Raw genomic sequence first — 11,613 nt, 5'->3', positions numbered from 1 at the left:
TGTATTTAATTTTTTGTTAAAAAAAAAGTAGCGGACAAAGTCGTTTCTTTTAAAAATTCTTTTTTTGTGCGAGCGATACCTGAAAAATTTCAGATAAATGGCTGAATTTTTGCCAATATAATTTTTTTGTGACCTACAACAAAATTTTCACATGAGACCGATAGAAAAAAAACGTTCGTTTTATTTGAAACAGTCTAATGTACATACATATATGCATATTGTCCCGGTGTCCCGGAACCTAAAATTATTTTTTCGAAGTTCGATATATGTATTTGCATACGCCCCAAATTTGTGATAAAGAAATATATGTACAGAATATAAACTTTTATTTCTGTAGGATGGTGATAAGCCGTGAGAACTTGGAATTGAACTTTTGGGCGACATAAAACACTTCCGACACATAAAAACCTAATGAACGACGTTGAGCACAACCTTCAGCTCCATCCAATTTGGGAAGGACCTCTCCGCGCCGTTTGAGACCAAACGAGGTTTTAGACAAGGCGACTCCCTACCGTCCGAATTTTTCAATCTGATGCTGGAAAGCGTAATAAATAAGAGCGGCCAATCTGAATCGCAGCGACACCATACATAGCAAAAGAATGATGCTGCTGGCGTATGCAGATGATATCGATAACGTAGGTCTGAAACAAAGGGACGAAGGGAAAAAAAAGCTAGAGAGATTGGTCTAGCGGTGAACGAGGGCAAGACAAAGTGCCTCCTGGCAACATATAAAGAGTCCACGCGTTTCGGGACACACGTCATTGTTGGCAGCTATAACTTTTAAGTAGCGAAGGACTTTGTCTACCTAGGATGCGGCATAAACACCACCAACAACGTCAGCCTGGAGATCAAGCGAAGAATAACTCTTGCCAACAGGTGCTACTTTGGGCTCGGTAGGCTATTGAAAGGCAGAGCCAATTCTCACGCCGACCGAAAACGCTCTACAAATCCCTCATCATGCCCGTCTTTTTATATGGCGCAGAAACGATGTCGAACAAAGATGAGAAGGCTGCAGCGATTGCGGTGGCGTGGACATGTTGAACGCGTGAGGCAAGGGGGTCATACACCGGAAGAAACGCCAGGAAAAGTCTCCGGCGGTTGACTGGCTTTCGAAGCATTCCGGTCGCGACTAGCCACGTATTTCATGCTTTCCTCGATGACGAATTAAAAATATAAAAAAATATGCCGCAAGATTTTGCCACTTACTTACTTAGATCTGTCTGTTTGCCAATGATAATTTGTAACATTTATTGAAGGATATATAGTACAAAAACAACGCTAACGAATGCGCATGCGTCAACATTAGCAAAACAAAAAAAAACACTTTACTCAACAGAGAGCCTGAGAGGATGTCCTGTTGATAAAATTAAGACTATTTCATTCAGAAGAATACGGAAATTGCGAATTGTGCAAATCCTTCACATCAGATTTTCCATTCAGCTACCCGAAACTTTGAATTTTTCAGTAAAATTTGAAGAATTTGTGAGATAAGGTTTTCTTATCATAACGAGAAATACATATATGTATGTGTGAAAATGAAATGTTTTAATGCTTTTTAGTTTTTAAGTTAGTCGACACCCAAAGAAATTCAATATAACACGATTTTGGCCTTTTCTTTATTTTTGCCCTTTATACACAAAGTATGTATGTATTTACTTTTGAGGGAGGTAATCTAAATATGAAGTCCTGCGATAGCGGTAAATTAGCTCATCAAGTTACAAGGACAATGATCTTCTACGAAACTTTAAATACACATACATACACACACATACATACACATTTGAGTAGAAGGGTTGTCGATTGAAGCCTTTCCTTTCACTGTTCACATAGTGATGGGTAAAATCCATATTTGCTCATTCCTAAAGAACAATAAATATCAACACGTTTGGTTCAAAAACACCGCATTTTAATATACACACATTTGTTTAAAAAAAAAAAAAGCACCAACCCTTCCTTGGGTGTCAAAATACTGGCCCCAGTGCCAAAACTGCCCAGTGCTAAGTTCAGGAAAATAAACAAATGTAATGTATAATACCATGCATTCACTCTTGGAGCTTCATATTTATGGGGGAAAATTTGAAAAAATTTTATTTGCACATTAGGAAGGCTGTTAAACCAGGTCGATCCCAATACGAAAGGGAAAAGTTTGTATTTGTTGATTTACATCGGTTGGCAAGTATACATATAATCAGTTATAAAGCAAACTCAAATTGGGCTGTATCTTGGCATGTATGTATGTTTGGGTGGTCCAAAATAAGCAAAGTCGGAATTTTAATGCTCTCACCCCTAGGATATAGAAGAATCCTAGGGCATTAAAATTCCGACTTTAGTTTTTCACAGGCATTTTTGTAATGTACATACTTACTTACTTACAAGAGCTGCATTTTACCGATGAGCTGAAACGGTCTGCGACTGAACTATGTTGTAAGGAGCTGAAATGAATTATAACGTGGGCCTCGATGTATTTATGTACATTAGACTGCATCACCAAAAAAAAAGTTGCGGTTTTTCCGCCGGGATTACAAAATTTATTATATTCTAAGACGTTCACCAAAATATTTGGGAAAAAGATTGAGATTTAAGTGAGCTGGACCGATTTGAAAATACCTCCAAAAATGGAGTTTTTTATGAATAAAAATAGTTTCGTAAAGAACTTTTTGAAAAAAGTTCCCTCAGATGACAAAACAGATTAAGCTTAAAAAATCTGCATAAAAATATTCAAAAATCCTTTCAACGGAATCGTAAGAATGAGATTTTTGATGCTGTTTTTTTACTTTTTTCGAAGATTGATTTACGAAAAACTTGAATAACTGGACCAAAACTATAAAACTAAAAAACGTTTAAATTTAATTTTAATTTTTTTTTTTATATTTTTATGCAAAGTTTTTAAGCTTAAGCCGTTTTGTCATTTGAGGGAATTTTTTCAAAAAGAATTTTTAAGAAACTATTTTTATTCATAAAAACCTCCATTACTGGAGGTATTTTGAAATTGGTCCAGCTCACTTAAATCTTAATATTTTTTCGAAATATTTTGGTGGACGTCTTAAAATATAATAGATTTTATAATTCCAATGGAAAAATAGTACAGATTTTTTTTTTGTATGGGGAGTGATGCAGTCTAATGTACATACATGTATATGGCCGTTGTAAAAACAAGTCCAACTGGATTTAACGCTCAACCTCCCACATAAATAGATACCTCATATTTAAGTATATGGGGCGAAATTCGCCAACTGTACCAAGAGAACATTTTATACCAGATTTTTTTTTTTTTTTTATGTGTAAAAGAATTTTTTTTCTACCGGTTTTTTGTCGAGCTATACCAGTTTAAACATTCAAATAAATGGCAGCGCTTTTTTCTTAGGATAACAAGCTTTCCTAAAATTCTTATCTCATGTCGCACTTATGCTTTAGAATCCAAAACTGCTGACCGACCTACACATTGGTTCCTAGTAACCATAGCAACAACGTAGTAGAGTTTGAACGAAATGTTTGGGGTGTTCACAGTTCGTTCCATCAAAGCACTCCTTTCTAGCAGTCGTCACAAAACTTTACTGGTGTTGCCAGACATTTCTTCTTTGCGTCCATTTTTTATATGTCAACTTTTGATTTTGGTTCTAAAAAATTTTAATTGTTTACCTTAATTACCAATTGCTAATATTTGTTTATTATTTTTCTTGATTTGTTTGTTTTCAACAGCTAATGCGCTCAAATCAAATGCAAATACGGAAACCTCCCCACCTGCTGCGAGGTTGCAAAATGTAGACGCGTAAAAAACATACCTTTGAGTGTGTCAAAATGTAGACGGCGTCATTTCCATTTTGTATGGAAACCCACAACATCACAGATTTTAGTTAGAAAACGTCTTAAAACGTAGACGTCTTTATTCTGAGTCACTATTTGGAACGAACTGTGAACAGCCCAGCTGACACTTAAATTTTTTCCTGGTACACTTTTAGGATTCATTCGGTATTCAAAATTCTAAATACAAAAGCAGTCATCTTCAAATTGCAATTTTCAGCCGAGAAAAAGAATTTGAAAATAGGAATTTCATTCTCCGTATTTGTGTGTTCATACCCTGCAGTAAATCGTGCTAGTTCAGGACTAGCGCAGAACTAGCTCTTTAAGAGGCGGTACTGGTTCTCGATCTATCCCAACGCAATGCTTTCAACTGTCTCTTTTTACATGGCGATGTCCTACGAAGTGGAAATTGCCCCCCTGGTTCCATTTGGACAGTTCTGGGACAGTAAGTTTTTCTATGAGAAAAAATTTTAAAACTCGATTATTAGATTATTTTTCTATTCTAAACTGGTTCCATTTTAGACAGATCTGCGACAATAAGTTTTTTATTTAAAAAAAAATCTGATTATTCGTTTTTTTTATTTATTTCATTTTTTCTGTTCTTTTACAGATTGCATTTTATTTCTTTTTTATTATTCTTTTATTTTCTTTATATTAAATTTGATCATTTTCTCTTCAATTTTAAAACGGCACTCAACAATTTAAATTTATTAAATCTGAAAATCACAACTGCCTCCACCGCGATTTGAACTCGCGACCAACGATGTTAGAGTCGGAGGTCTTCCCGCTGAGCTATTTGAGTATTGTACGAGACGTGAGAATTTGTGCATTTACTTCTCAACAGAGCGCAACTAACACACCGAGAGTTTCAACTGTCCCTCTCTGCAGCCGTTTTGCACTAGTTCAGAGATGGTTCTGAAATGTCTAGGGCGGAACTAGCGCTTTAAGAGACTGTCTCTAAATTTTACTGCAGGGCAGTTACATATGTATATGTACTTGTGCGGGGTTCCCGTATAACTAAAAAAAAATGTATTATAAAAAGTTTCTTGTGTTTACAACTACGACACTACATATTGTACCTATGTATATACATAAATTACAGTAACCGGGCGGAATAAGCTTCGTAAACTCGTTGCAACAACATACCATCGCTCAGAATGTGGCTTTATTGCCCCTTCCATGCATAGACACATATCAGTGATTCCATATTACATAATAATACATATGTACATATTAATTAATTAATTCAGTCAAATGAACAATAAATTCTTACTGACTATGTAAGCTATTTAAAATAATTGCACGCAAATATATTAGATATATGGGAACAGATAAAGATTTGAAGTGTTATTTAATGCCTATGAACATCTCATTTAAGGACGCGTATTCTATCTACATACATTTTCGTATATGTTTTTCATAAAAATGTTTTTAAATCTGTCGTTATTTCCATATATTTGTGTGTATGTATTTATATACATATACATATATATTAATGCATAGTACTAGATTATTATTATTTTTTATTTTTTTTATTTTAATGTATTTGGATACAGACAGTACTCATGTATGCACATATGTATGTAAGTAAATGAGGGAGACGTACATATGTAGATATTTACATGTCTTCAGTTTAAAAACAGCATAGCATTCACATAAAAAAGTAAAGCCACACTGTGGGAGTGATCGGCACATTTGCAAATATCCATTTCATCCGAGGCACGAAATACGCTTACACCACCGACACAATGGCAAACTCCAAATTTATCCCAGGAAACAATTTTCCTTATTTCGGCCATATTAAGAAACTCTTTAAAACCGAATAGGCCACACAATGCACCTACATTCAAGCATAAATAGAAAATACATACATATGTACATACATATTTGCAAAGCGGATATTGCTAATTAGCTAAACGACTGTCACAACCTATTTAAAAACTGCAACTTTTTAGGAATAGCTTTGAAAGCCCTATTAAGCTGGCATTTCAGGGTACTATTTTATATATATATAAGGAAAATTTGAAAGTTAGGGGGGGGCTCGAGCACCCCCTGCCCCTACCTGGCTACGCCCATGCCTCTTGTTATTTACGAGATAGGGCAAAAAACGATACTTTCATGAAAAAATTGGGTTTAGTGACCCGTACTAGTAGTACGGTACTACCTCGCTGGTGGGAGTTATGGCTACGCCGCAATACACACTTTTGTAGAGCATTCAATTCTAAAGAAACCCTATAATCAACGAAAATTATACCATAAAATGCCTCTGAGCTGTAGAATTTTGAAGAATAAAAAATAAAAAAAAATTTACGTGTATTTTAAATGGGGTATCTTTGCACGCCTTGGTCGAGCACTTAATATTAGTATTGAGGGCTCAAATGTTCAGGTTTTTTTTTTTTAGGTATTTCCCTACCTCTAATGCATACATTCATATGTAAGTATTTGTGAGAATTTATTTACGAAAGTCTCGAAAAATTTCAAAGTTTTTTTTGGTTTAAATCTATCGTCCAACTATATGAGGCCGTGGATGTCGATTTAGTGAAGCGAGCTAAATTCTCATAGTTTTGCCATTGGAAAAGATGAGCCGCGGTATTTTAGTGTATTATTTTGAACTGTTTAGGTTTATTACCAACTTCAAAAAAAAAAAAAACATTTCGTTTGTTTTGAAAATAAATGCGTCTAATTTCAGTATTTCCGGTTCTTCCTTCCGCCTATTTACTAATCGGGGCCTAACGTATTGCTACCGCCAAGAGCATCGAGGCTCCTTAATCCGCACCTGACCACGCAAAAAATAAAGCTGCGTGTTTGTTTTCCACGCGAAAACCCCACGCTGAATTTGTTTTTGACCACATTATGCGACGACCTAAAGGTGTGCCGGATAATTCCGCGCCTTATTCTCCAAAGCGCTGTTTTTGAGTTGTGACAGCTTTTTAGTAAATCAGCGCCATTCATGTATATAAACAGATACTTACTTTGCTCGATATACAATTCCCGACGAGCTTGAGAATGCGCCATGGACAAAATCCGATGTTCACGATAGACATGCGAGCAATGATGTGTTGAGAGAATTTCATAAACGAGTGGAGAGCCAAAGTTCGGAGCACAGCTGTGGTGCATCAGCACATAAAGGATTAGAATTCTGTAGAGTAGTAAGGGAAGTTATATGTACATACATATATACGAGTATGAAAATATGTATGTATAAATGGATTTTTTTAATATCGTTTATAGATATGTTTAGGGGAACATACTGATGCATTCGCCGGTAACCGTACGACGGTGCATTGGAACTTATCACTCGGAGGCACTCCTTTTCAATGGAATCACAGTTATCCAAGGCGCTAATATGTAGCAGGCAGAAATCTAAAAAAAATTATAATTTGAATGACTTTTAGTTTAATTTTGATAACACACAAGGGAACACTAATTCTGGTGAGGCAGAAGTTAAAGCTATTTCTTATAGATTTTTTTAAGCTGATTACGAATCCGTAGGTATAAAGCTCCCATCAGTTCCAGATTTTGAGAAAAATGTTTTGGAACTGTAAAAAATCGGATTTTAGGCAATGTTTGTGAAGCTCTGGCGAAGTAACAAGTGCTAAATAATAGAACCTGCCCCTTGAACTTTGAACTTTCGACCACAGAAAAAAACCATCTCTTCACTTAGAGTCATTTTAGTTCAATGAAACAAAAGCTTATCGAATTTTCTACTTGGAATTTAATTAAAGCTCAGATTTTCGACAACTTATCCTGAAAATGTCATTTCTGCATAATTACCAGGACCGAAAAGTTTAAGCTTTTGCTTATTTTGCTTATACAAAGTTTCCAAACTTAATTTTTTAAGTAAACGTTCAAGAAATAAATTGCTATTATTTCGTGCGTGTGAATAGTAGTGTCCAATGAGTTTTGACATCTGATATTCTACAGCCTGCGGTCTCACTCTTTCCTTCCAAACTAATGGAACGGCCATATATTTCCGTTGAAAACAAAGGTGCCCCCTGTACTCTTCACAAACAAACTTCAGCAAATTATAGTAGAGAGCGTAGCAAATTTCTTAAGAACTTACGGAAGGCATTGGTGTTATTGTAGAGATAAAAAATACCTTATCTCAAACGGAGAATAACGAATATTTAAAAAAATTTTGCAAGACTGAATTAAAAACCAAAACATTAAACTGTACTTAAATTTTGTTGTTTTGCGAGCATATTTACCAATGTTTAAGAATTTTTTTTGTCTCATTTGCTTCCATGTAACGATTAAACACAATTTATTTTTATATGGCAGAAACCCGCAACATCCTCGGCGAAAAAAATTCTAAAAAATCAACGGTAATTTTTAGCCACTTGAAACTTGCACATTATTAGACTAAAATTGAATGGGCTATAAAACTGTGTATTCAAAAAAATTCTACCGCTTCTGAGAAAAAAGTTTGAAATTTGGGTGAAATTTTATTGCACTTTTTTGCGGTCTTTTAAAAAGTTTTAAACTTGAGTTTATGTGAGTTTGGTGAGAGAATGAACTATATTTTAATTGAAAATTCTTAAAAATAAATAAATAAACATGAGTGGCAAACAATATCACTTTGAAATGGGGGTGCTATTGTATTGACCAATACTGTATATGTGCACATATATATACATATGTATATATGTACATATGTATGTGACTTACCTGAAAATGTTGAGTTCGGAAATCCGATATCTTGTAAATTGTCATAATTTCGCTCCAGGGTTTTATATTCCAACTCAGTGTTGATCTGGTTTTCGACAACTACAGGCCTAACCAACATTACGCTCTTCTGCAATATATTAGCCAATCTGCCAGTTCCGTCGTTCAATATAATTCTGGCTCGAAATGCACCAATTCTTTTTAAAATCTCATCGTATAGTTGGCTTTCGAAACGAGTCGGCTCATAAAAACGCACTTTTTCTAATTTATGGGTTAGAATTTAAAATACGGTGCAAAAATCGATAAAATATTAAAACAAAAAAAAAAGATATATTACGTTTTATTATAAACTCGGAAATGATGAGCGAAAAATGCAAATTTTCATCCCAAACAGCACTTCGTTCCATATTTGTTAGTAAGTTTCTAACGAGATTGCCTAAATTCAATTTGTTCTGTTTCTGTTTCTGATTTAGATAAACCGACTGGGTCTGTGTAACTGCAAATGCAAATACCATCGTGAACAGTAATAAAATTGCTTTTCCCTTCGAGCACAACATTCTTGCAAGACTTCTACAATTGATTTGAAGCGCGGCTACTTCCTTAAGAACTGTTTCAATCGATGTTCAACGTCACCGTTCAGGCCAAAGTTACACAGATTCATCATTACGCATCACCACGGCTGTGCAGACATATTACATATAATCAATTGCCATTGCCATTCGGCCCAAGAACCATACACTGAAAAAATGCGACGATTGATTTTGTGCAATTTCAAAATTTTAATTTTGGGGGAAAACGCCAAAAAATTTATGGAAAGACACCTATAAGAAGACACATATAAGTGAAAAGGTGGCAAGGCCATTTTTTTTTAATTATTCAAGGAACGAAAAATAGATGTAGTTTCGCATTATCTGTCTTTCTGCATCAAAAACTAAATTAAAAAACAGTGGACTTGGCACCTTTTCACCTAAGTATATATGTATGTATGTATGTATTTTCGTCATTTTTGGGGACTATAATTATATATAGACTGAACGTATTCCTCTTATCGAGCTTATTTTCGTATGATAAAATCCTCCAAAACGTAAGATTTTGAATCAATTCTCTAATATTATTAATTGTGTGATTTGTCAAATAATATTTAGGGTAATGTTTTTTTATGTAAAAACCTGTGAATATCATTGGAAAGCATCCAAAATGTATATTATACTTATGTATAACTTCGTTAAAAGTAGTAATAAAAATAAAACCTATTTACCTGATGGTATTTAACGGAATAGTACCACAGGATTTCACAGCTATTCCCATATAAAGCAAGTGGAGAAAATACAATAGGGGAATCAGCGGCCTAAAATAATTTTTGATGAAAAACTGGCGTTTTTGCATGTTTTCAAAGAAATTTTTGTGAATCTGTCTTTCTTCTGTACTCTGTGAGTACTCGATCGTTTTGGTCGGGGAAATATGAAATATATGGGAAATTTAATACAAAACGAATACCAGAACCATTACGATTACTAGGGTTCTATTGGATAACAAAAGGTATTTTTTTGCACGCCCGCAAAAATAGTCCGCTCGGTTTTTAGATTTATAATTTTATACTATTTGACGGTTAGTTTCGGGCAAGAAACTAAGTTTTTTGCATTCCTGTGGTTTGAGACATTTTTTTTTTCTCTTTTTTGAGAGCATTTCGTACTTATGTTTGTTTGCCCGAAATATGCCCAGAAATTAAAAAAAAAAAACAGACCTAAAATTTGTTTCGTTTGTAAACAAATATAAATTGAAGGGGGTATCTTCTATGAAAAATGGTAAGTGGGTGTTCTAGGTTCGCCAGGAACATTTCTGATAGGAAAACTTAGTTAGCACAAGCATAAAGTCACACAGAAGGCAGTCAAAAAGCGTATAAATACTAAAATTCAAAAAACAAAACATTGTTTACTTACACACACTTACATATGTACGTACCCTGCAGGGAAACCGCAGACTAGTGAATCAAATTTCTAGTTCCGTACTAGATCTTTATCGCCAAAAACGAACCAGTCCAATAGTAACTAGATCCCCGCAAATGTTTTTTCATAGCTTGGTAATACAAAATAATAATTTGTATTAACATTTTAACATCTTGGGATCTTCTAGAATCTAATCAATAATTGCAAGCACCTCTGCAAACTCAGCTACAGCCCAAGGTATGTAAACTTACATTTCTTACAATCATTCAAACAAATTTAATTTCAAATTGAACACACATTTCTTTGAAAATAATTTAAAGATTGAAAAAATCATGATACTTTTTTCTTTCGTCTGTCGATTTTAGAACTGGTTCGGAACTATAGAAATTAGGACTAGTTCGGAACTATCGAAAAAGGGATACAAAGCGCACTAGATCCTATTTGTCGAATTTAGCATTGATTCTAAACTATCGAAAAAGGGATGTAGCAGGGGGCAATTGACACTTCCTAAGACATCGCCATGTTAAATTCGCCGGTTTATCGCGAATCAGTACTGGGTCTAAATGTACTAGAAGCGCCCGGTTCAGAACTAGAAATTTTTCCCACAGGGTATGTACATATACATATATTATAATAAATCCTTTTTAACTTACCCAATTTGCATACGTATTTACATACATATAACCAAACCCTTTTTTGCAAACATTTTAGTTATTGGGAGAGAAGTGAAAAAAGGATTATCAAGTTGATACGAGTGAGTTTTATTGTAATACCTAATGTCCATTACGACGTAATAAATGAACTGCCAGTGTCGGATGACTTTCAAAAAAGCTTCGTTAACATTTTTTTTTTTGAGTTTGAAGTGAAATTTTTTTCAGTGTATCCCGCAAATCCATACTTTATTTTTCTTAATACAGATAAATTGACTGCAAATGCTTTTGGATTTGGCCATATGTACACATTCAAATTCTCATTCAGTAATATAAAATAAAATGAAAAACGAAAACAGCTTCGCTGCAAAACAGACATTTGATTGCTACAACTACTTCAAGTCAAAAAAAATTGCAGAAATAAACAGATATTTTAATGCAAACATTGAAAAATTACGCGAACTCGTTACATACATACGTACGTACAATTCTATGTATGTATATACAGTCTGTCAATAAAGTTTAGGTACAGCGAATTTTTTACAATATGG

At 34.3% G+C, this 11,613-nt stretch overlaps 1 protein-coding gene across 1 annotated transcript; it reads right to left on the bottom strand.

The window, feature by feature from the left end:
• Positions 1-5,429: 5,429 nt before the first annotated feature.
• On the bottom strand, positions 5,430-9,170 carry LOC108365597 (uncharacterized). The gene is made up of 5 exons (XM_017619663.1): positions 8,804-9,170; positions 8,470-8,727; positions 7,053-7,164; positions 6,774-6,940; positions 5,430-5,641 (listed from the first exon to the last, which is right to left on the bottom strand). The coding sequence occupies exons 1-5, from the start codon at positions 9,021-9,023 to the stop codon at positions 5,430-5,432; spliced, it is 969 nt and encodes a 322-aa protein (XP_017475152.1). The 5' UTR covers positions 9,024-9,170.
• Between the last annotated feature and the right edge of the window lie 2,443 nt (positions 9,171-11,613).

Source organism: Rhagoletis zephyria, unplaced genomic scaffold (genome assembly GCF_001687245.7).
Source record: "Rhagoletis zephyria isolate East Lansing unplaced genomic scaffold, Rhagoletis_zephyria_1.1 Rzeph_scaffold_01924, whole genome shotgun sequence".
NCBI classification, from domain to species: Eukaryota; Metazoa; Arthropoda; class Insecta; order Diptera; family Tephritidae; genus Rhagoletis; species Rhagoletis zephyria.
This window is presented reverse-complemented; position numbering and strand designations above follow the sequence as displayed.